Below are 26,564 nucleotides of genomic sequence, written 5' to 3'. Positions count from 1 at the left end.
GGTAGAGGAATAAACGCTGTCAATTCTGTCGAACTCAGCCACAAAAAAACATGACGACAGTAGCGCACCTGGTTTGGGTATCTCAACTTCCTTCGAAACCGTTAGAGATTTTTACACAAGTTGAATGCTGAAGACGTCTGTTCTCTATGATAACGGTTACTTCAGACTTTTTCCTCAAAGTAAATTTTGACGTTGGCTTTTAAGCCCTAATCATATGTTTGTCGAGATTTTATCTAAAACTGCATTAAAAATGAACCCCATTCAGAAACATGAGAATACTTTTAAAACAAATTTGTTACCATTATGCGAAAGAACCACTATGCGCAGTAAACATTATGCCAAACGAAACTTTTGTGTGCTGTTACACTAATGGCGATTTCGCTTGAACCTGAAACTGAGTCAGGTTCTAACCCCAACCGCTGTCAGTTCATACATTTTGACAGCAGTTGGGGTTAGGAACTGACTCAGTTTCGCCTCAAACAAAAACCACATAAAATTTAATGACCATTATGCCAAACGAACTTTTGCCAAAAGACGTGCTCACAAAAATAAATCTGGTTTATGTCGACTAAATTCTGCTAAAGTTTTTACACGGCGCCACTGCACATGCCAAACACAAGTCGACTCGATTGATGCAACGGCTGTCAAAGTTTTGCCGAGTCGCCAAAATGTCAAAACAAATTTAACCAAGATGTCGGATATAAAGTAAGTTTGTGCCACTTTTGTTGAGAGCGTTTTTCTGCGAAATTTTGTGATTTTCCGCGTTCTGACTGTAGCGAATCGTAGTTAAAAATGTTCCGCGAAAACCGGTGTACCGATTGAGTGCAAATTCAGCACATTCTGTGCGGAATCGGTAACAGTGCAAGCGCGTCTAGTTCGGCTTCTACATGTGTTTTTCTACTTTTTCCAATCGGCTTTTTTTTGGTGGATTGCATTTTTTCTCTTCGCTAGCATCCAGCCGTTTCCATTTAAAAGCAGTTCGGGGGCTTCGAAACTAGGATCGGTTATCGCGATTGTCTTGTTTTCAAGTGGATTTTTGTGTAGCAAAATTTATTTAAAGAAATATTTCTATTTATTTTATTTGCTGTCCCGTGCTGAAACATTATGAACCGTCAACAACCAATGCGAATGACTACTACTAGTGACGACTTGCTCAACTACGAGCTTGGAGATGTCGAGGATCCGGCCCTACTGAACGAGGACGATCTGCTGCTCTCGGACGATGGTAAGTGGTTTAGTTAAATCATTTTGGTGGGAATGCCCACGCCGGGAAAGTTCTTGTTGGTACAGGATTTTCATATTTTCCTCATTTTGGGTTACATCGACAAAGGGCGTATGTGAAAAACTGTCTTGTTTAGTGAGTAGTGAAAGCAGTGTTTTAGAAGGTATCTGCTCTAATCAAGTAACTTATATCCAAAGCATATTTCTTTGGTGTTAGCCAACAGAATACCGTATTAAATAAAATTACAATAACAATTTAGCTTCTTTTTGCCAAAATGACGGATTCAAAATTGTAATTGTGATTTCATTTTGGTCTAAATAAACTAAAATGTATCGGTTAGAATTAGATATGCGATTACTAAGTTTTGTTAGACTATGTTTTGGGAGAGGAGGCTGGCTGCCACAGCTAAGATATTTTTTTTGCCTATATTGAAATGCCGATTCTACAGTACACAGGTCGCCTTGAATATGTGTCAGGCATAAGCTGGTACAAAGATTGATCAATGGTTTTGTCATCATGAAATCTGAAAATTGGATGTCTATTAGGTCAAACCAAAGTAGCCCACTTCCTCGGACCATTTGATTAAGGCGTTACCAAACCGGATTCTGCAATCCTCTGTAAGAATATGTCTTTGCTCTATCGCTTGTGGAATAGAATAACCTGAGCTTTCGTCGCATTGATCACTATTTTCCAGCCTGTGAAATGATCAGCTAGATCATCCAGACCTGGGAAATGTATTTTTAGAGGGTTGATGACACTTATACAGTATGGCTGTATCAGTAGTCAACTATAGCTACTGGAATTTGCCTAGCGGAAGATATGGGATATCGGAGTATAGATGTATGGAATAGGGATCTTTAATTTGGAAAAATTGTGCCAGTTTTTCATATGTATTGATAGCGGGTGTCCTTACGAGTACACTCATATCATTCTTAAACCTTAATTATTCTTTTATGATTTTTAAATTTAAAAAAACCAAATTAAATTCAACCAGCAAACTGACAGTTGTCCTACTAAATGACGTATCTGCAAATATCTCGTTCGCCTCATTGTTAACCGGGACAGCACCCCGGTCTGGTACGTTTTCAATCCGCTAGCAGCCTGCCATCCCAAGTTTCATCTGCAAACTATGGTAGATCTGATAAGGCAACCTATAGAGTCGTGCAAGTCGCATGGGTTTGGATGTGTTATTGTCCTAAAAGGAAACAAACTAAAAAATGTTTTTTTTTCAATAGTTTCAGGCCAAAAAATTGAAAAAGGACTGAGATATTAACTCACGGTACTAATCTGCATCAGAATATGCCTTAACCCGCACACACCTAAAGATCCCTATTGGTACAAGGAAGCTTCTACAGGGTTGGACAGCTTTCGTACCAACATTTTCGATTCTAAGGCCGTCATTAAGGTCACTGTTAATAACGGCTTTTCCAGTGGATAAGTTATAGTGAGTTGATCTTTATCTACTGAAGCCCAAATTATTCCTCAAAGAAGATATCATGCTTGTTGGCAAAGAAAAGAATTCGATTGGGGAATTACAGCTTAAAAGATCCGTCCAAAACATGAATTCTCCACGAGCGTGATATTTGTCGATGAATTGCTTCAATTTCGGCAAGCTTACTGATACAAACATTTGCATTGATCGCTTTAGTTTTTGGAAGGATCAGAGGCACTGAAAACCTCTTCTTAGAAAAGACTGCCCACAGCAACACCTTCGGCTCAAATTTCGATTGTCCATCGTATTTAACATCGTCTGGTGTTGTTTCAATGTTTTGTAATAAAGGGTTTATTCCGTTTGCCAACGTCGTAGAGCAGTATTGCGATCACGAGGAAGGGTCTGATCAAAAAGTTTCCAGACTAGTGGGCTGATATCAAACGAGCTCGAGAATGAAGAAAGATCTCTCTCCGTACCGTTACGAGCTTTCTCTCACAAATAGCGGATTACTCACGGGAAGCAGTAGTGGACTCGGGCGAACCACGGAGACGAGATGCTCAGGCGAACTTTCTGGTCGGAAGCGAAAAGAGAAAGGATCGAAATTCACTCACGCCGAGAAAGAAACCTTGAACACAGTTACCAGCCATCCCAACCCGCACATAGGGTTAGAGATTTTTCTTAAGATTTTTTTCTAACCCGAAGAGGCGAATGACCTTAAGGTTAAAACCTCTATAATCAAAATAAAAATATTATCAGCCTCCGACTAGGGTTGAAACCATGCAAAGTGTGTCGATTACCAAGTGTGGTTTTGCCAAGCGCGTAGCAATGGTGATCCGCGATAAGCTATGTAAGGTATGCTTAGCAGAACACGAAGGACAATGCCGATTCAAGTTCCGTTGGGCTCCTGTAAGGAGGCACACAATCTGCTCATTCATTCGGTCAGTACGGTGAGCATTATTGCAAATATTCACTCGCACAGCCCACTGCTGTTTCGGACAATTGTCATAAAACTACATGGCAGGGATCGGGCGCTGACGGTTTTGGCAGTTTTGGACGAAGATGCTTTCCTCACATTGATCGAGGGTACGCTAGCTGACCGGTTGGATATTCTTGGTGCTGAAGACAAGCTTACAATTAAAGGGACTGCTAACTATTCATGTACTTCGAAGTACTGAAGGAAAATGAATGGGTGGGCATCTGCAGTTGGTGTTATGTTAATGTTGCTCAGAACGGTTCGCGCTGTGGGCAAGTTAATGCTGCGACATCAGAAATTGGATGCTGCAGTACTTTCAGCCCGCTATCAATGCAAGAGTGATCTGCCGATGGCATCTTACGAAGGCCAGTCAGGGCTTCTGATCGGTCTTAACAAGGTTTATGTCTTCGCGCCGATGGAAGTGAAGATTGGTACTGTTACTGACCTGATTGCCGTTCGTTGCTAACTCGGGTGGACAGTATATGGTATGTATGCTTGTATCATGATATAACAAACGAAGAATTTCGTGGTTTACTGAAAAGCCGCTGCGCCTTAGAGGAATCTGTGGTAGCAACGACTCAAGAATCTTCAGAGAAAAAAATGGAGCGGACCACGAAGCACATCAGAGAATTGTTCCAGATCGGTTTGCTCTGGAAGGCGAAAAATCCGTTTGTGGCGAAATAGCTGTGATTGGAAGTTATGGACGAACAAAGCTGGAAGCTGTGGAAATACGAGAGAAGGCTTAGGGGCCGTACACTAATTACGTAAGGCTTTTTAGAGCTTTTCAACCTCCCCCTCCCTCCCAGATAAGAGTTCGTAAGATTTTGGTGAACTCCCCCTCCCCCTACATAAGATTTTATCATGATTATCGTAATTAAAAAATCGAATTGTTAATTCATCAAATAATAAGATAGCGAAAATGATATGTATAGAATTATTACAAGAAAACTCAAGACAAAATTTAACTGTAATCATCTGCAAAATTTTAATTGCATGCCAATCTCGCCCAGTAGAAAGAATAACTGTTGTCAGATATTCAGTAACTCCAATTTGGTCCACAAAGCAGATTTTGTTATATTCCAGTTTTTCTGTTAGAGACGAACCACTGCGACCAGTTTTTTTTTATTTTTATTAACGTGACTTTAAATTTTTATTCATTCGTCGCAACTGGGACCAGTATTTAGATCTATGAGCTATATTCCACTTCCTTTGAATCTATTTTCTTGAGATGTAGAATTTAAAAAAGTTTATAACCTCTTCTGGCATGAATTTATTCTGAGTTCCAGCTGTAACGGTTATCGTACGCATAGCTCCGAGTTAACCATCTTCGAATTTTCTTGAATTAAAATACAGTTCACGCTCTGGAAACATTCGACATCTTTGACAATCGTATGTTAGAACATTTTCCAGATACCTTGCGGATTTGAATCGAACGTTTGAAAAAAACAAAGTCGGTCTAACAACACGAAGGGTACCAACACTTCTTAACTTGCAAGGCATATTGTGACTCCAGTTCCCGAACAGAACAATGTACTACCAAGAGCCAAAAAATTACTCATATTGTTTGATATACAAGGATTATATGGTACAAATGAAAATAGTTCCTTTTTCTTATTAAAAAGAATATTTTCTTTATGGATTTAATTTTTTAAACCTTTTTTTATGATATTACGTAAGAAAGGACAAACCCTCCCTCCCCCTCAGATAAGAATTTGTAAGATATTTTGAAACTCCCCCTCCCCCCATATGCCCTTACGTAATTAGTGTATGGCCCCTTACGCTGTAGATTTCTCGCTGCGTTCTTTGGGCTGACTCGCAAAGTTTGTTCTTGAATCGGTTCAGTACAAATATATGAAATCTATAGCATTTTGATGGGAGAAATCCTGGATTCGACTCACGTAATTAATTGACTTTGGGTACCGACTAAACTAAACGTACTGACCAAGTGGAGTCGCGGTCCTCCACTACAAAGCGACGGCCAATGGTTTTTGGGTCCTTCATCCTTGTTACTTCCCGAATGCAGTGGCCATTATCACAGTTTCCTTCCAAAGAAACCGACAAAGATGTCAGAGTAGTTGTTCTGTTTCACGAGGTCATAAAGATTGAAGCGATATCGAAACGAAATGGACTACTGAGAGTCATCGCCACAGTGTTGTCGTTTATCAGAAATTGCAAGCGCAAGCTGAAAGGGTTGCCGATACTGACAGCAAAGGCAATGACGGAACCTCAATTAATGCTGAAGAGTGACATCCTGCAGCACAAACACAATTTCAGAATGGAAACAAGCACAGTGGAACAGTGTCCCGATGAGATGAGCGTGCTGACGAATAACGTACAATTATTTTCTGGACGGAAAGTAGAACGAATCCAGAAAAGGAGTTGCCTATACAAATATTCGCCGACGCTCGACGAAGATGCTCGACGTGCTGCGAGTAGATGGCCGACTAATGCATGCGAAAGCAATGTCCTTCAACCTAAGATATCCTGTTATACTCAGTCGTTTTCATGTCGTAACGAAGAAAATCATCCAATATTAGCACAAGCAATTTGAATGAAATGCGTATAGACAGTGTTCAACGAGATACGAAAGAAGTTTGAAATCCCAACATTTCGTGCAGCAGTTTCGAGAATAGTCGCATAGCTCCACTGTCAGGTCAGCGTGCTACGCCTGGAAAACACCCCTTCACAACAAGTGACAATACGACTTGTGTTCGAGGAGCGTGGAACGACATGGTAAATCACAAATCAACAGAATGTGCGCCGAGGAATTCATCGGTTCAACTACTGCCTGGTATTTCAACCCAGCAGCAGATATGATCAACACGCGTCCACTCACAAGCCTCAGGAACCTGCAGCCGAAGAAGCATTAACGCCACACCATTTTCTGCGAGGTACAGTGACCAGTGCGGATCTCCAGGTGGAACCAGTGAGCACTGCACAGGCTCCACGAAACGTTTATAAACGCGCTCAGTAGCTAAGCGACCGTATGTGGGAGCGTGGGATCACGGAGTACCTGGCTACGATCAACAAACGCAACAGCAAATGATTTGGGGATAAGCGACGGTTGAGTGTTGGGGAGTTTCTCTGTTGAAATCGGAAGAACTGGAGGTGTAGGAAGATAGTAGAACAGTTTCCGGGAATAGACAAAACCATTAGGCATGTCAGCATGATAACATCGCCGGGGAGCGGTCAACATTGCGATAATGGAGGTAAACCATGAACAAGAAGCCACGCCGGATGTTAGATGCCGGGGTCTGTTAACGCGACTGTACCTGAAAGTTCAAGCGGAGTTTCCCTTGGTCGATGGTGACGTTTTGGTTTTCGCAGCTATTTCCCGCTCGTTGTGTCTGTGTGAGAACTGTCAAAACCGAAGAAACGTTCACATGTGGTTTGTGCTATTTTTTTGTTGAACCTGCCGTTGGAAAGATTTGGGAATCACCGGTGTTACTGAATATTTATCATATACCTACGGAAAAAAGGAAGAAGAAAAGAAAGTAGTGTAGGAAATACGATAAGCTAATGGAGACGGACGTGAACAAAGGATTCGACAAGTAGTTGGAAATATTGGCCGGAAAAGTAGTTATCGTGGGATGAAAATTTGAAAGCATAAGAGGAAAATTAAATGTTAAGCCTGAATAATTTCTCGTTATTCTTTTCCTTTCGAGGACGACCGAAGAACATCTTTTCCGAAGTTAGACGGTGACTGCAGAACGTGGCCGAAGTTCAAAGCCACGTTCCAAGATGTCATGGCACTTTCTCGAGATTCGAATGTAATCAAGGACAAAGCGTTGATGGGTACAGCAGTCGGCGATTCTGGTTACAAACATAATAAACCAAGAAAGTTACGCACAAGCTTGGAGGATATTAACGAAGAAATACGAGAACAAATGAGTAATCATTGAAAACCTTATCTACGGTCTTTTGGGTTCGAAGAAGATGACGCACAAATCTTAAAACGAGCTGCGATATTTTCTAGACGAGTGCACAAAACACGTGGACAGTTTAGAGTACCAGAACCAGGAGCTGTCTGGTACGTATGATGGGATTGTGGTCTACTGGTGGACATTGGATGAATCAACCAAACATTAAGAGCAGCAGTTACTCAAAGCTGGAGAGCTTCTGAAGATCCAGCAAATAATCATTTTGTAAAGAGATGCGAAGCTTCTAGTTCCGTCACTAGCTCGAAGACGATTTCCGACCAGAAGCAGCCGTCGACGCAAACGAAACCGCCTTCTATACAGCCCAAGTTCACTAAACAGTGGATATACACTGCGATGACGAATCAGCAGACCAATGTAAAATGCGATTTTTGTAGTGGTCCACACCTGAAGGACCAAAGCGACAAGTGAAGCAATTTTTCAGCAACGAAAAGAAGAAAAGGATGAAACCAGCTGAAATTAGTTTCCACTGCTTCAGAAGAGGTCATCGTTGGAACAATTGTACGTCACCAAAAGGCTGTCGTAAATGCCAGAAACGGTATCACACTCAGTTGCGAAAAGATGAAGCCACATGAATCCGGACTCCAAAATGAAAACAGCATCTACGGCAGAGAAAGAATAATCCAAATAATTTGACCAAAAGGTGACTTCCTCCCTAATCCTACCGAACGAGCAGTAGGCGGTCAACACTCTAGGCATCGAGAAGCAGAGAGCTTTCCAATCGCTGATATAAACAATTTCAGGACAATTCAATGTGACAAGATCTAGGTGTGTATGATTTCTTGTTGCAGCGATTTACGAGCAAAAATAGAATGCTTGGTAATCTTGAGGATTACCTACCGGTGCGATTTCATCCAAAAGCATCAATGTCACGGACTGGACATTCCTCAAGGTATTCAGTTTGTCTGTCCAACCTTCTTCCGAGCCGATAGCATTGATATGAAGGCAGGTCATCTCCCTCTACATGAAGGTCTCCAAACACATCACCAATTTTACGCAATTTTTTGATCAGGTAGCTCTACCACCAATTGTAGAGTGGTGTTCGATACCGGCACGAAATCATCCGTGACGAATTTAGTCCTCAACAAAATATCGACTGTGGGATCAGTTTCAACATCGCATTGAGATTCCGAGGGCAGATAACCTAGAGCGATCATCCGACTAAACAAATGAAGGTTCTAAAGCTCATCAAGGTCACTTTTGGTACTGCGTCAAGCAACACGATGCTTGGTGCAACTAGCTAACGACGAAAAGGAAAAGTTTTGCCGTGAGCATCAATTAAAAGATTGCTACGTCAATGATACTTTGTCGGGGTACACACTTTAAGAAATCGTCGAAGCGCATCCTCAGCTCAAATCGATGTTGGGAATAGCTGGATTCCAACTTCATAAGTGATGTTCAAATTCTTCAGAATTTCTTCCGATTGACGAACAAGAATCAATAAAACCGACCGAAGACGAAATTCTTGGTCCACTGTGGGATCCATCCGCATAGGAACTTTTCTTGCAGGTGTGGCATTTATGTAAACCGAAGGATCTACTCCCAAGTGGCAAAACTACAACCTACTGAGATTGTATTTTTTTTTCATACGTTTATTTGACACGGCATTTGCAAAAGCTTTTTACGCCAGTTTCTTTTTTTACATAGCACGTTACAAAAATCCTTAAGACTAATTTTAACTATACTAGTAATTTATCTAAAACTAACACTGAAATCACTTTATTGTTTGCTTTTTTCCTTACATTGTTATATTTCATAATGATCTAGTATTTTCGGGAGCATTTATTTACTTTTTTTCTGTTATTGTCTAAATTTAAAACTGAATATTCTAGGACACTTTAATTGGTGAATGATTAGCCTTGGATGAGAGTATGAGGAGATGAATTTAATTAAATTTTGACAGACGCTGTTTTTAGAAAATGATAAATAAGTTCCATGTATAGAGGATCGCGATACGCCAGGATGTCTCTAACAGGAACATGGATTGGTCTTCCTCGGACTTGTAAAGAATCTACTAATTGTGATCTGGCTTCACGATATTCAGTACAGGACCAAACAACATGCTCAATGTCATGGTAACCCTCTCCACAAGCACAATGATTACCCTCAGCGAGCCCAATACGACGGAGATGCGCATCTAAAGTATAATGATTGGTCATGAGCCTAGACATCACACGGATGAAGTCCCGACTTACATCCAATCCTTTGAACCATGCCTTCGTTGATACTTTAGGGATAATTGAGTGTAGCCATCGTCCCATATCTCCATTGTCCCAAGATGTTTGCCAACTAGCAAGTGTCCTCTGTCGAGAAGCGCTATAAAATTCATTGTAAGCGATGGGTCTTTCATATATTTCACCATCTAGTGCATTAATCTCGGCTAAATTATCAGCTTTCTCATTTCCCGCAATAGAGCAATGGGCGGGGAGCCACACTAGGGTAAATTTATAACATTTTCTTGTTAGGTTACTCAGAGATTCTCGTATCTTCCCCAAAAAGAATGGATCTTGATAAACCTACTGAGATTGTATTCGCCAAACGCCATTCTCGCCAAACTATTGATATAGCAGCTTTGGTACACAAAGAAACACTCGGAAGATTCAGTGGACAACCAAATTGAGCATCACTAGAACGATCTCAAGCACTATCGCTTTTGGTTCCTGCGTCTACATTCGCAATAGCCCCCCCCCCCAATGGTTCGTTTACTAGCCAGTAAATCGAAGGTGGCCCCACTTCACGACGGATCGTTTCCGAGATTGGAGCTGTGCGCAGTGCTCCTACTCTCGAATTTGGTAAGCAAGGTGCTTCCAATCATTCAGATAAAATTCGGGCAAGTTATGCTGTGGTCCGATAGTCAAGTCATGTTGGCATTGTTGAAGAAGCTAGTATGGTCGATGACGCAGTCCGGAATCGTGTTGCTAAGCTTCAACGATTTACCGATGGTATGCAGTGGAACTATAATAACCCAGTAGAGATTATTTCGCATGGTCAAGCACCAACAGCATATATAACAAGTGACCTGACATTTCTGACGACGAGATTCCTAAGTTCAAACCGCAAGGGGCGAAAATTGAATTGATCGAGGAACAGCTACTTGTATTTTTTTAGCACAGTTTTTTCCGGAAGCTACAGAGATTTATCGCATGGGTCTACCGTTTCATCAACAACGCTCAAAAAATCAGACCGGCCGCAATATCCGAAGCAGATTAACTATTGGTGAGCTCCTAAACTCTCTGGTGATTATTGTACAAGTAATTCAGCATGTGGAGCAAACATATCAACGCACTGAATCCGATTTACATTGATGAACTTCTATGAGACGGTGGACGACGGTCATCTTCCCCGTTCAGCATTACTGGCGTCGATTACGCTGGTCCCATCATGCTGAGGCAGGGATCCTACCATCCGAGGGTTGTGAATTCGTACATCGCAGTATTCATCTATATGTCGACGTAGGCCGTCCATTTGGAATTGATGTTGGATTTCACTACCGACGCATTTATTGCCGCACGCGTGTAGTCTGCCGCCAAGTTATGATAGGTATCAGAATTGCATTCCAACAACGCCATAAATTGTCGTGGAGCTAATCATAAACTCCATTGATTTTATGAGATGTTTCGCTCAGAACAAGTAGCACCAATCGACCAATTTTGTCAGTTCAATGAAATGGAATGGCATTTCATCCCGCCAGACGCACCTGCGCAAGTGATGGGAATTACCATCTTAACCCTCCGAAAGTCGCGCTTATGGCTCATAAAACGAGCAGCCGCTAGTGTCCTAAGACGATTTCGCTAGATTTTCAAAGCAGCGTGCACTCAGTGCACTAGCGCGACTTCCGGAAGGTTGATGTTCAAGGTACTCGCTTCATTGCACTGCCAAATCGATACTAACTGTTCGCAAGTTGTTGCTTAGTTCGACTAACGCAACGGAACTCGAAGTTAGAACTTCAGTGCACTTTTTGATCGGCCGTCCATTGACTGCAAGAAGATCGGTTATTCGTTGACGCTGACAACACATTCAATCGATGTATGGACGTTTTTGGAAAGCATGGTCTCCAGTTTAGAAAGAAAAACCAAATCAGAATGGACACAATGATTGTGCTTATCCAGAAGAAGGATCGAAGTCAACTCCAATGGCCGCTCGGTAGAATAAGTGGAATTACGTAGCTTGACGGTAATTCTCCCCCTCCCCTTGTCCCCGCAAAATTTTAAAAAAATGAAAACCGATGTTAGTAATTCCCCTTTAAAAAAGCTACGTAGCGTGACATGACCCCCACCCGTCACACATCATCACAAAATACAGTATTCCCCACTGCCCCATATAATGCTACGTCATTTATGGATGATCCCTTAGATGAATGATTCAATTCAAGTCTCTCCTAAAACTTTTCAAGAGAGGTAAATATGTAAAATAATAACTACTTTCCACATATAAATGTTTTCATAGAAGTGCGTAACAATACATTTATTTCTTCCTTTTCTCCAGAGAGCGGCCTCAAGTTGGACCAGCATGAAGAAGCGTTCCTGCTGGGCGAATCAGAAGATTGGGTTGCCAAGCAGCTCGCCGCAAAGGAGAAAGAAAAGGAAAGAGCACAACAACAGCAGCAGCAAGCCGAAAGGCTCGTCGGTAACAAAAAGCAACCCGCAGCCGTGTCGAACAATGCCGTACAACCCCCTCCTTCAGTATCCGCTTGGGATGAAGCAAAACAAGCTCCCACAACCACAAAAAGATCCACAACCCGCCGAAGCGGAACACCTAAAAACATTGAAGAGCAGTCGATTCCGATTCCGGTGGCCGAGTTGAAACAAGAAGTAGCAGAACCATACTACGCGCCGACGCCAGAGGTGTTAGTTCTCAAGCAAGAATCCTGCAAATCGCAAGCTTTTGTGAAAGAAGAACAACCCTCCAGTGAAGAGTCCTTCGTTCCAGCCTCTACGGAATCAGAATCCGTAACCAATACTAGTACGGAAATATCGTCTGTTTCGGGCTCGACGCTGGCCACAGAATCAGCTTCCGCAACGTCACTAGTAACTGATTCCTCGGTTTCACAAACAGATTCTGAAATTTTCTGTTCAAAACAGATTTATCAACCGGTGGATGATATCGATGCAGTATCCTCCCATCAGGATATATCAAAACATGGTCCCCCTGGAAGCGAGACCAAAATATTACATACCAACAAGGATAAATCTTCCAGTCAACTTTGTGATACTACCTCATCGGAAGATGTGCTAGATCTGTATGTTACAAATCAGGATCGAGAGCCAGAATTTTCCTACGATACCGACGAGTCGGCCGAAAAACGGGATTGGAAACACGAAGGCAAACATATGGATGGCGGCAACAAAGCTTCGTCGATGCTGCGAGATCAGCAGCACCAGCAACAACATCGTCACCTCTCAAATAGACCTAACAATTTCAAACATTCCGGCGATTCCGGATCATCTGGCAACGAGCAGCAACATTTTCCCCCACTCGGAATGCCTCCCCATCCAGGCGGTCCCAACTTTGGACCGGGTCCATTTCGAGGTGGTATGCGTCCTCGGTTTCCACCTCGGCCGGGCTTCCCCGGTGACATGAACAATTTTCGGAACAATCGAATGAATTTTCCAATGGGAGGTCGACCTCCGTTTCCCCCGCGGGGACCACCTTTCGAACATATGATGCGACCAGGAATGATTCGTCCCGGAGATCGTCCGCCATTCGATCCGTTGCGTGGTGGCCCTAGAATGGGTCTCGGTGGACCGATGTTTCGTCCGAATGGTCCCGGTGGTCCGCCACCACCAGGAGTTCCCTATGGCGGTGTACCTCTTGGTGGTCCCCCAGGAGGAGGACCGTCTATGCCACCCGCTGGACCGCCCGGTCCAATGCCATCAATGCCACCGCATCAACAGGCACCGATTATAGGCTTCGAGAGTGCACCGCCACCGGCTGCAACTGTACCACAGATCCCAGCTACCCCGGTGCTACCGAGGAAGGTGCTAATCAATCCCAATTTTAAAGGAGGTGTGGAGGCGGCGACGAGTAAGTTTTCGCTTGAATTCAGTGTGAAAAATAAATTCTTAATGATTTTTATCGTTTCCACAGGTCAAATGATGCGCGATGCGCTGAACAGTCAACAATTTCTGGCCAGCATCAACAACCGCCAGGTCAGCGACGAGGAACTGCTGCGTCAGCAGGAAGAATTCATCAACAAAAATCGGATCGAAGTTGAAAAGCGACGTTTCGAACGGTCTCCTTCGAGGGAGCGGGACCGCGAACGGGAACGAGATCGTGACCGTGATCGGGAACGTGAGCGGGAACGGGAGCGAGAGCGTGAGCGTGAACGTGAACGAGAACGGGAGAGAGAGCGGGAACGCGATCGTGATCGCGAACGGGAACGAGGTCGCTCCCGTGAGCGCGATCGGGAGCGTGATCGCGAAAGGGAACGTGAGAGGGAACATCGGGACAGGTCCAGGGAACGATCGAGATCTCCACGGCGACATCGTGCCCTCAGTCGTGATAGGGACACGAATCGGGGAACAAGAAGAAATTTCCCCTCCAGACGACACGGAAGCCGCGATCGGGATGATGACAGTCGTTATCCGAAGAGACGAAAGAGCAGTGACTTCGGGGAGAATCGAAACAATAATGACGTATGTTGATTATTGGGGGAAAAATTGTTGGCAGCTAATTTTATAACTTTTTTTTTGTTTCGTAGAAAAAAGACGATGACGAAGATCCTGAAATTAAGGCGTATCGGTTAGAGATCGAAAAGCAAAAGGCGATTCGGGAGAAAATTCTTAAGGACAAGGAGATGCGCCGTAAGCAAGCGGCAGAAGAGAATAAAAAGAGTAAACCTTCGGTAAGTGCGAATTTTATTTCACTTATTTTATCATAGTCTCAACTTAACCATGTCGATTTATCCACCACAGGATAGAAAATCCGAAGAACCGGCTCCGAAGTTCACACCCATCGTGGTGACAGAGAAGAAGATAATTTCGTTGAAAAAGAAATCCGATTCGTCATCCACCACCGACAAATCGTCTTCGGACAGGCACTCTTCGTACAACCACGAATCGTCATCCAAGAAGTCGTCACTGCCAGCCGAACACAGTAAGAAAACATCTTCGTCGTCATCATCATCATCCATGCAGGCCGAAAACGATACGCGAAAGCCAGTTCCCCCTCCAGTGGCTTCACTTACGCCGAGTCCTCCTAAACGCAAAATTATCGACAATCGAGACGAACTGGATCTGTTCCTGGACGAATACGAGGAGGAGCTGCTGCGGGAACCAACGCCGTCACCGCCAAGGGAGAAACCTCATACCAACGCGAGCAGTAGTAGCAACAATAGGGGCGACAGCGGATTTAGCTCTGGTAGTCGGAGAATCGTGCTAAAGCCGGTTACCGGGTCCGACTCGCGCCACAGTGACAGGGATAAGCCACCGGCTAAAAAGTTGAGAGTATTTGATAGACTAGATAAGCGGATAGGTGTCAATGATGCGGACAAACGCAAACTGCAAAGGTTAGTCAAGGATAATTGAGACCACTAAGAATGGGATTTTTTTTGTTCGACACAAATTATTGTCTAAGTGCACGCGTGTGGTCCGAAAGCTTGTATTGTTCCCTTATTTTATTTTTTAACCATTTTTTTTTGTTTTGACTCCAAAACGTTCTTTGGTGTAATTTATTGTACAGACAAAAGTCAAAGTTTATGTCAAACTGTATATGTATAAGCAAGCAACGTTTGTTACGTTTAGGATTCGGTTTTTACTGTCACAAACTTGTAGGATTAATTCTATTATTTTGCTAAACAGTTTTCGCCCGTTTTCATCGAGACGAGTTTGTCTCGATAGTAAACGAATCAACATTATCACTGAAATAGGTTTAGGTTTTACAGTTACAAAACAACTAGGACTGCTAACAAATTATAGGCTACTCCCTTTTGTGCGCCCTGATAGTCCCATAATTACCCTCTGTTCCGTCGAGGTTAGTTAACCTCGACTGATAATCCTGTCACAGTTTAAGTAAGTTTCTCAAACACGCTTAACTGCCCTGTCTACATTGTAAGTCTAAGGTAACGAAACAAACAAGCAAAAACTGTGAGAGTTAGTCGTTAGGCATTAATTAACAAAATTTCCAACTAAGAATAATCATGCCGAAAAGTTTAGAAGGAAGATAAATTGCATACCAACATTCAAACACAAAGCCAAAACCCGACCTATCATTAGGCGGTCAAAGAGTGAACAAATTCTACAAACAATTGGTTGGCATCCGCTGAAACTACCTTCTCTCTTGTATTCTTCCCGTTTTTTTAACAGGATCACGCCATTAATTGTAATTTCCAGCGACAGCTTGGATTGTAATAATAACGTCGCCGACGCGGCACAAGACGGTTTCCACGGTAGACATGAGCGAGAAGGCAAAGCGCCGAAAATCTGCAGCGCTATTGTTACAACACAAAAACAGCCGCTGGAAACCGCGCGTCATCCGTCGAAACAACAACAACAATCGCGCATAAAAGATGATAAACACCACTCTCACCGACACCGGACGAAAAAGTCCAAGAAAGCTAAACGACGCCATTCCTGAACGGGAAGAATACTGGAGTAGAATGGTTAAAAGACTGAATGGGATTGTCTTGGTATTGCACGTGTAAAGTTTTCTTTATTTTTTGTATTATTTCATAGTGATTAAAATTGTTATTGTAAATATATTTTTTGTATGGGTTGACGTAGAAATTGGGTGTTCTTTGATACAGATCTTAAATTTCACAAAAGCTGGATTGAGCCATAGAAAACGGAGAAAGTGTCATTCCAGTGACGAACTATTCCCACCGTTACAATAAATCATTTTGACAAAAATGCCCACAGTCACATTAAAACAATGCAATAAGCAGCTCGCTACTGAATCACCTTTTTAAATGCCTCTTTTATTGTCCGCTTCGGTCGGTCTCCTTCGCATTGCGAAGAGTACGTGAACTTGAAGCACTGCCGAATAGAATCATACAGATATCCCGGCAAAGTATAAAGATCTTTGATAACGGTTATTATTTTTACTATTAATACTGCCCACGGCACCAGTCTACGGCAGTTGTTTCGGACGAGTGGCTGAGTGAAATTGAAAGTCGCATTGTCTCGATTTTTATATTGCACTTTCGAAGACACCTTCCGATTGTTCATGTTCTGATAGAGCGGTGACACTTCGCAGTGGGCTATTTGTTTGATGCTTATCGCTTGTGAACAAAGAAATTGAAACTTTAAAGCACAATCTGTTTATAAAGCTAATCTGCGATGCCGGAGTGCTTAAGGCGGATAGATAATCTAAAAGTTATGATGAATTTACAACCCATCCGATTGCCGAATGTCACGGGAGTACTTGGCAGAAAGTTGTTTGGCATAATAATGCAACGGACATTTGACATTATTTGGAAGCTGCTTAAAATTATGGTCTTACTGTAAAAAAATGTAATGTCGAAAGTGTTGTAGCGATATGGTATATTCGAGGACCTAAGAGAAGATCTAATTAGATCCAGTCCTGATCTAAATACTGAACCATACCCGTCTAAACAACGTGCTAGTTTCGTGCATAAATGACTGAAGGCGAAAAATCGTCTGATATAAATATAGAAGTACTGGATGATTCCAAAACTAATTCCTCAAATTTTGGCAATACTCTCCACATAAAAAATATCCTTTAAACTCATCTGGGCCTTGGGTGGTGTACTGCGTCGGACCGGATAGAATTCGCCGAATTTATTAGAAATTTATCGGGATCTAACTGCTAACTATCCGTAACCCAGATCACACGTGTTCGAGTAAATAAGTTAAGTGTTATAGCGAATGATCTCGAATAGGCAAATAAGATTGCTTGCTGCGACCGTTGTACTGCCGTTCTACGCCAAATTGTCCCATGTTGCAAAACTGGCAAATGAGAAAAACGCAATTGAAGATGAAAATTGTATTAGCAATCTGGAGGGAAACGGTGCAACAAATAAAGCTTCATTGTCTAGAATTCGGGTCATAGCAATCGTTTCCAGGGGGTTATTCTGACGGTCACTTTCGGTGAGGTGACACAAATCTCACGTGACTAAGGTGATCGGAAATTTTCAAGTCATCTCACTTAAAGTGAGAGATGTCACCAAGGTGACAAATTTTGTCACATTAAGTGACTAAGGGAATATGAAAAGTGACTAATGGCGGTGACTTTTGGAATAAGGAAAAACGATGCAACTGATGTACTGCCGTTCTACGCCCAATTGTCCCATGTTGCAAAACTGGCAACTGAGAAAAACGCGATTGAAGATGAAAATTGTATTAGCCATCTGGAGGGATACGGTGTAACAAATAAAGCTTTATTGTCCAAAATTACGTTCATGGCAATCGTTTTCATTATAATCAGTCCAGTTTTTTATTATAGAGATTCAATTAACGTTAGTTTTTAAGAAAAATGTTAAGTGGGACTGTTATGCCGAGAAATCGAGCGGAAACCGGAAAGTTCTACGCATATCAGTCCCATAACGATCTTTGTAAATGATGCTCATAACTCATTTTTTTACAAAAGTGTATGTCGTGAGTTTTTCTGTTACTCGGGAGATTTGTTGCTGTATCAAAATTGGACATAGGGTAAAGTACCTATTTTTACACTATTTAGAAGGGTACCTCACAAGATCATTAATTACTCTGCCTACACTCGATGGAGTGCATTAATTTGGCATTCACAACCTTGCTTCGTTCTTAAGAACCAATCTAATAACACAAATGGCCTAAAAACGATGAAATGCTAGTGTTTGATCGCAACTAAAGTTCCAATCGAGTGCTCCAATTGTCGCCTTACCATTTGATCCAATTTGTTGAACAAAGATAGCAAACGCTGCACTAACCAACGGCTTCAAATGGGTAGCGTGATAATAGAAACATTGCGAAAATAGGCTCATTATCCTCAATGCGTTCGCCATGTTATGCAAGCGACGATAGTTATGAAGAGCTTTACAGGATTGTTCTCACTGCTGTGATTAATATTGCCACTGCCATTTTTAATGATCCTGTATTTTTCCATCAATTTTTTCAGTGCCCGACATCTAGCGTAATGTACTTCTTAACTAAACGCTACGTAATTATTTTTTTATTGCGCACTTTTTTGGGATTTTTGTTAGTGGGACAATTATGCGTAGAATATCAACAATGGGACAAACAGACTTGGTATTTTTTCACGAAGTCTTCGAACAAACTTTATGATTTGGATGTGTTTTCTGAAAATATACATCAAAAAGGACTGTTTGGTTAAAAAAAGTGAAAATGACCAAAAAGCAACATGGGACAATTATGCGCAGAACGGCAGTGTAAGGCGGTTGATAATTTGAATTTTGATTGTCGATTTTATTTTCTACATTTTAGCAACTCTGTAAATCTGTTGGAAATTTGTAATGAAGTATGAGTTTCTATAATTTTATTAACCATTGGAATTAATTTAACCAGTTGTTTGTGACTCTGGTATATGAAATATTTTTGAGATTGGTGCGACTAATGGAACTCTGCTGCACAGCGATTTTTTGATTAATATTTGCATCAGAGGGAATGTGTTAAAGGTTTGGAGTTATCCTCCTCCGCTATATTATTCTGAGCTACGATAACGACCATAAAAGCACTGATGAAATAGAAGTTGACAACAACATAGCTATTGGTTTTTTAGAAGTAATAATTGTCAAACAAAAAGTCATTTTTATTAGACACGACTTGTGTGACAAATTTGTTTTTGGATATCATTTTGGGATAAACATAGAAGCTTTTTCATTTTGTAACATATATTTTATTTAGGCCATCAATCAATATAGATGTTGGTTATTTGTGTTACTGTTTGTGGGTTCGCGGTTGCTCTCATCACCCGGGGATAGTCGTTGCGATTCCGGAAGTGGCCTGCTTAATTCCCATCGCTTGGTATTGACGTTCTGGGGTGGGAATGGAAAGCCTCTTTTTGGTCTTCGGGTATCGGGCACGTAATTTGTTGTTAGAAGGTTTTGGGATCTGGATTTATCCGCTTACTTCTGTTAATGAGTGGTTGTTTTCACGCGGTGTTATTTAGTGATAGAAGTAGATTGACGTTACATCTTCTGCTGCGGCGGGCCATCGAGGCGCGCGATTGTCTTTTATGTTTAGAGTGTTAAGCTAAGATTGCCCGACACACGGCCTATGTAGCCCGCGACGACGGCCTGTTGTCTCTTTCAAGGTTCAGAACTAGGACTGATTAAGGCGAGCCAGGCAACTTCTATGTTGCTCCTTATATAGTTCACCGGCAACTTAAGTCCATGCTAGCTAATCTATGAAATTATTGTGTTACATAAGCATGCATGAAATATATTTTTCATAGTCTACTATTGATTCAGAAGTTCAAAAATTCAATATCCCACCATATGTATTTCGGAAATTGTGTTCCTATTGAAAATAATGAAAAAATAATAACTACTAACAAATTGAAAACATTATTATGACGGACATAGTATATCCATAATTGGTGTAATTACTCTATATGGTCATTGCCGCATTTTTCAGAAGTATCATGAACATAAATTGTTGCGGGGGTCCTATGGAATTTTAGTCGAACCCTTTGGGAGAAAGTGTTTTTATGAAAATCTACGACCGATTAAGTAAATAGATACTTTATTTCAGACATTCTATATTGACTGACTGAATATTTTACGCTTATAATTTAAATATTGATTTTGGGAAGGACTATTGAAACGATTTGAACAGTTGTTAACATTTAGTAAATATATGGTGGGCTCTCCTCACCCATTGGGATTGCATTTTACTACCATTGCGATCAATTACAGTGGCCCGGTACGATAACCATGTTTTTTCGCATAATTGGGTGCAGCGAGCTCTAGCGTGAGTTTGCTGAAAACAATTTCATGCACTCACTATATTTCTTGGCAAATAAGATTTTCTGGCAGGAAAATTTTTAGAATAGTGGATAAATTGGTTTCTGAGATTTCGTGGTGACCGCGTAAGAACTTTTCAACGCATGCACGCATTTTCAGAATACCTTTATAAAAAAATTGTCATATTGTGATAAGAATGTGTAATCCCGATTGAGCTTCATTGCATTGTAAATGCTATAATAAGGGGCAGATTAGTGCAAATATATAATCGTGGGTGAATGGAGAACAGTGAGTCTAATGATGTAAGGTATGAAAACTATACTCAATGGAACTATTCAAGTCAGTCTTGGATCACATACATTTGGAGCAACATCAGATGTTGCTTCAAGATGTTCTCAACCCGATTTGGCAGCTGTCACGCCGCCACCCACGTTACGGCTTGGTAAGGCTACCCGGATAGAATTTTACAATAGCATTTACCCAACAAACAATCATAAAACAATAAATATTATAGTTATTACTGTTTTAACATTGTTGGACGCGGTGTTCTCGCAGTAGATTTACAATAAAATGTAATGTAATAATCAACGTTACTGTTCAGCAAAAAATTTCATACAATAAATTCACATTAAATTTTTCTGTTTTCGAGAAAAAAATATATGGAAAAAAATCGATTTTTTTAATGTTAAGATACATAACCACCCCCCTTTTTTACTGTAAAAGTCGATTTTACATTGAAATTTACTTTAGAAACGTTAAAGTTTATTGTTTTTGTATTATAGTCAAACATTAGAATTTACTGTAAATTATTGTAAAATTACTGTACTGTCACAGTGAAAATCATGGTTTTCTTACTGTACGTTTCTATTCGGGTAGACTGGTGTCGAAAGGGGTCAAGTAAGACTGTCTGACGTATTCTTGATGGTCACATCATTACCGTTTCTGCATTAAAATAGGCAGACGGCCTTTGTTGATTTTAAAATTAGGGAATATGTATGAATTGACATAATGTCTTTTTTGCTTCAGATAGTTGATATTTACGAATGGCGGATTCAATAACAGAGATATCGATTCTATGAGATGATCGACTGACGTTGTCAAAATAGCAGAAGAGATGAGCAGTGGTAAACTGCAACTTAGTATGTAAGTTTTAAAAGAGGAGGTGAGACACTACCCTGAAATGTAATCTGTAAGTATCACTAACATACATTATTATTCCAGCTCAAACAGTTCAGGGACTGTACAGGATGGCGCTAGGCCTGTGACCTTCGGCTGGCATGGTTCATTCTCATTGGTTCGATTGTCTTCACGGCTGGTTGGTAGACGTGTGCTTCTACTTACAAATGGATACATCTTTTCCCTTGGATGGAGGGATATGAAGATCCTGTTGGTTATTGACTTTGACCTTGGGTACGGGTTAGTTCGGGAAAGGAGTACAGGAGTGGCACCTAAAATAGTCAATTATTCAGGACTTTTTTTATGATCATTTAGCTCGACCAAGCACAACGGCTCTTAGAAATGGTAAACAACCCTTTCGGGTCGATGCGGTCTGTTCAAGTCGAACCAGATCGACATTCGTTTTGAGAAAAAATTATATGGAATCGTGGATAAATATTTCTCATGTCCTCTATGGGCAGAGATTCTTTTTGTGAAACCCTAAAAGAACTTTTCCCGTCTGGCTACTAAGCAAAATGATGATAGAAAAAATTGAGGATCGTAACAAATATGAATATTGACTGCAACAGGGATGATCAAATTCTGTATGCATGTGTGCCTATGTGTGGATGTGCATAGGAGCAATGTATCCCTGAGCAACACGAAAGGACAAACTCTGAGCCGCCATAACGCTCATGGGAAGGCGGGTGCACAGTTCTAGATGCACAGAGCACTGCACACACTGACATGTGCAACGGTGAGCCGAAAGGTGTACATTTAATATACATAGGTTGCAAAAATAGGTTATTGAGACAGCCCGATTGCACACTGATAAATAACAATAACATTAGTGCAAATGTATAGAAAATATTGTGCAATGCTTATGGCTACTTAGATTCCTTCCCAAGTAACAATTGAAGTTTTATAGCACGCTATAAGTGTAATCTAAGTTTTATGAGTGGCTATAAAACTATCATAAAACCTCAATTGTTACTAGGGTTGTTATGTTCTGTGCTTGCCATAGAGATAGAAAGTACATGTAATTGCTTAGTGGGAAAGCAAATCTCTGTACTGTAAGTATATCTCTGTTGACATATATCAGTGGCAACAACTTACGTTTTGCATATTTTACTTAAGGTGAAGCGATGCCAAAATCACAACAAAGGTTCGGTTATGTTTGGCTTACGTTACAACATCTGTGTGCAGCTAGAGCGTGCTATACCGGTAGTAGATGGGATGCACACAAGTGTATCGTTCAGTAAACAGCTGGCTGATTTTTTACCGCGCGTTTCATTTGTTTTGAAAAACAAAAAGGTGCAAATTTTCTAAACGAATCAAAATTCCGTGAAGAGAATCTATTCATCTGATTATGCTAACATGCGTACATACAGTGATAAAATCTCTAAGCAATCTGAGCTAAGACATTCAAGTTTCAAACGATTTTGTCTTGCGAGCCAATGCAATGTTTTGATTTTGACGATGAAATAAAAAGAAGCAAAAACGACGGTAGCCATTTTAGCTGCCACCTTATGTTCAGGATGTCCTTAACTGCACATTTCGGTGTGGCCAATACAACAAAACAAACAATAGTGAGAATTTCGCATTGAATCCACTTACGTCTCTTTCTAATTTTCTTTTTGTTTCCTTGGTTCGAAGCGGATCAATCGACTATTTATGGATGCAGTAAAAATACTAGCAGTGTTAGTCCTTATTCGCGAATACTTTGTCCCACAACTGTGCCGTTTCACCTTCATCTTAAACCAGAATTCGATTGTCCCTGTTCTAAACAATAGTGGTGATTGTCAGAATATAGATCAGGCAAATACTCATTTTTTCCTATTATCATTATTCTGACTAACTGAACGGGTGAAGACATTTCAAAGTTTCACAAAAAGAATCTCTGCCCATAAAGAATTTGGGTAATATTTACTCGCGATTCCCCATAAAGTGTTCTCGAACCGAATATCCATCTGGTTTGGCTCGAACAGATCACACCGACCCGAAAAGGCTACTCAGCATTTCTAGAAGCTGCTGTACTTGGTCGAGCTAAATAACCTTTCCTAATTTAGCTTCATACCAAAGGTCAAAAGAGTCGGCAACTAGCAGGATCCACATGTCTCCCACCCAAGTGAATTGATCTATCCACTTGCACACATCTACCAAAACCAGCCAAGAAGACTTCCGAACCAATGAGAATAGACTATGCCAGTCGAACGCACAGGTCCAGCGCCATCCCGTACCGTTCCTGAAATTATATATGTATTAGTGCTACTTACAGATTTCATTTCAGCAGTAGTAAGTGTCTCAGTCCCTCTTGTAAAATTCGCTTACTGCTCCTCATCCAGGAGGGTGGCACTCCTGTCATCCGCTATTGAGATATACAGACTTTGACAGTAGTCAACATATGTGGGCCTAGCCGGCTCTAGGCCCATGTCGCCCGTGCAATAGCATTGGGTTGTTTTGATTTCAACAAAGGCAGATTTTGGCTAGGACAAAATGGCTGCCTAGCAGGGGCCTGTCCTCATCTCTTCCGGCATTTCATCGAAACCTCAATTTCCTTCGGAACTCGTACATGAGACTCTCAAGGAGCTTTACTGGCGCAAAAAAGATATTATATATTACTTTATTCCCCACATTCCCTAATCTTATAATCAACAAAGGCTGTCTGCCAATTCTAATGCGAAACGCTAATGATATGACCATTAAGAATACGTTAGACAACGAAGTGAAAACTGTCAAATAGGAGTTGAGGACAGCTTGAAGCAACATCTGATGTTCCTCCAAATGTATGTGATCCAAAACTAACTTGGATATCTCCATTGAGCCTAGCTTGCATAGCTTACATAACTAGTCTCACTTTTCTCCTTACACCCACGAAAACAGCTTAGCAGCCATCATTTAATAAAAAATGTTTAAGTTTGCAGGCACACATGCAAAATGTATTGAGACTTTACGGTGTTTTCTGGAATGGAACAATAAAATAAAATTCAAATCGTGTATAAAAATTCCTCTGAAGATGAAAAATTTGAATGAAAAGTTTTTGCGAAAAATGAATTTTCCCCTTAAATTGTTGTTCTGAACCACTGTCCATTGTATAAGGATTATGGTTGATGGACCTACTGTAATAGGTAGTAGTACCACAACATTATCAGCAATAAATTATGATTTAGGAACACCTTATCTAATAAAAATCATTGCTGTTTCCACTAAATTTAAAATTTGTTTTCAATAGGGAAAAGTTAAACGATGCGCCAACGTATAATAAATGGCTAAAATAATGACCCCAGGATGTTGATCTAAATTTAAATGTATGGTCAAATTCAAAACCAATTGCTTTAAATTAGCAATCGCTCACAATCATAGATCACGACCTAGATTAGAGTGGTTCTTTATTCACAATTGATGAAAATAGGACATTATTATACGGTTCTAGCTAAACTTTTTTTTGTCTCACCAAAAAAAATCTGTCTGTCGTTCGCCATAACAGACCAGACTGTGTTTTCCCGACGAAATAGATTTCTCAAGCAGCAAAACTGCCCATATAAAAAAAAATATACACAAACTTTAACCCATATAGTCCAACGATTCCACATATTGTTTAGTTGATACCCTGAACAGGTTGTTAGGTTCTTAAATCACACGATGTTTATTAGGTCGTGCACCCATTCAATGGCACCCCGTGTTCAATCACTCTACCTTTTAATGTGTAGCTATTACGTATCAACCTAGTGTACATGGAACTGCGAATGAAATAAGATAATTATATGTACGTAAGAACGTAGAAAAATCTGTTTTCGAATTTCTGTATCCAATGAAACAGTATCTACAAAACCTGGCATCCGAAAAAGAACTTCATGGTAGAGTAGATTAGTCATAACATTATTATTAAGCTTATTCTGCATTACGACGGATCATTTTTCGAACGAATGTGATTTGCATTCTCAATATAACGACACGAGTCGGATTCGATCGAACCGCATTCGTTTGAAAAATGAAAACCGTCTTAATACAAAATAACCTTGTTTAACTTTATACTTTTTAACAATTCATGCCGTCTTTTGATAATGCTACCAGTGATTTTTACAAATACAAACTTATTAGTGAGCGTTTCCGTATTAGTTTTTTAAATTAACAAAACTACTACAAATAGTTGTAATATGTTATGCAATTCCTTGAAAAAGCAACAAATACGACGAATACCAGACAATCATAATATAAACGGACAACGATTCGATTTAACTTTTTTTTTCACCGTCGTCATCTCTCATTTTTTTCGTCACTTTGTTGTCACCTGGAACGACTAACAGAATGCGGTGACACACCAGAATAGCGTGACAGAGAGTCACGTGAGTGACTCGTCTCACCTTAGGTGACTTCGGTGATCGCGCGAGTGAGAAAAAGTGTCACCTCACCTAATGTGACTGTTCGGAATAACCCCCAGCGATTCATCATTTCCAAGAACCAAAGTGACTGGTCGAGCGAAACAATCACCGTTCTCCCAGGTTCCAGTCCTATACTCCTTCCCAAGCGAAGCGCTCGGAGTGCCTCAGTCTTAAGTAGGAATACACATCCACCAACCAGTCATGAAGACATCCGTACCTACAAAAATGGACCATACCAGACGAAGGCCACAAGCCCAGCACCAACCCATTCCATAACAATAAAAAAAATACTTGTGTCTGGCCCCAACTCTTTGAAAGTCCCATTTGATTATAAATCACTTATTGGTTGATAACAAGAGACATCGTCCTACTCAGACCAAACATCAAAACTCTCAGGTAACAGGTCAAATTGAACAAGGTAAAAATATACTTTGTGCAGCAACTTATTATTTTAGCACAGCCCGGGGGGGGCTTGGCCATATACCCACTGCTCTATCGTCGTTGTTATGTGATATTCGAACCGGAATATTTTTTGATGACATCTAAAGAGCACACAAGTCTATGAAAAAGAGTAATTGAAGGCAGGGTGGCCAACCCTACGGA

At 40.9% G+C, this 26,564-nt stretch overlaps 1 protein-coding gene across 1 annotated transcript; it reads left to right on the top strand.

Annotated features, from left to right (window-relative positions):
* The first annotated feature begins 644 nt into the window (after positions 1 to 644).
* On the top strand, positions 645 to 16,288 carry LOC131689324 (zinc finger CCCH domain-containing protein 18-like). Its single transcript, XM_058974328.1, has 7 exons — positions 645 to 705; positions 1,143 to 1,225; positions 12,051 to 13,589; positions 13,653 to 14,200; positions 14,266 to 14,409; positions 14,480 to 15,072; positions 15,869 to 16,288. The coding sequence occupies exons 1-7, from the start codon at positions 692 to 694 to the stop codon at positions 16,137 to 16,139; spliced, it is 3,192 nt and encodes a 1,063-aa protein (XP_058830311.1). The 5' UTR covers positions 645 to 691; the 3' UTR covers positions 16,140 to 16,288.
* Positions 16,289 to 26,564: the final 10,276 nt, after the last annotated feature.

This window comes from Topomyia yanbarensis, chromosome 3 (genome assembly GCF_030247195.1).
Source record: "Topomyia yanbarensis strain Yona2022 chromosome 3, ASM3024719v1, whole genome shotgun sequence".
Taxonomy (NCBI): domain Eukaryota; kingdom Metazoa; phylum Arthropoda; class Insecta; order Diptera; family Culicidae; genus Topomyia; species Topomyia yanbarensis.
The sequence above is the reverse complement of the archived record's forward strand: the minus strand, read 5'-3'. Positions and strand labels throughout refer to the sequence as shown.

Bases quoted from the DNA above. Each gene is read 5' to 3' on its own strand.
- LOC131689324 (XM_058974328.1), top strand. The intron at 14,201-14,265 runs GTATGTTGATTA...TTTGTTTCGTAG, and splicing joins AGAATCGAAACAATAATGAC to AAAAAAGACGATGACGAAGA. The intron at 14,410-14,479 runs GTAAGTGCGAAT...TATCCACCACAG, and splicing joins ATAAAAAGAGTAAACCTTCG to GATAGAAAATCCGAAGAACC.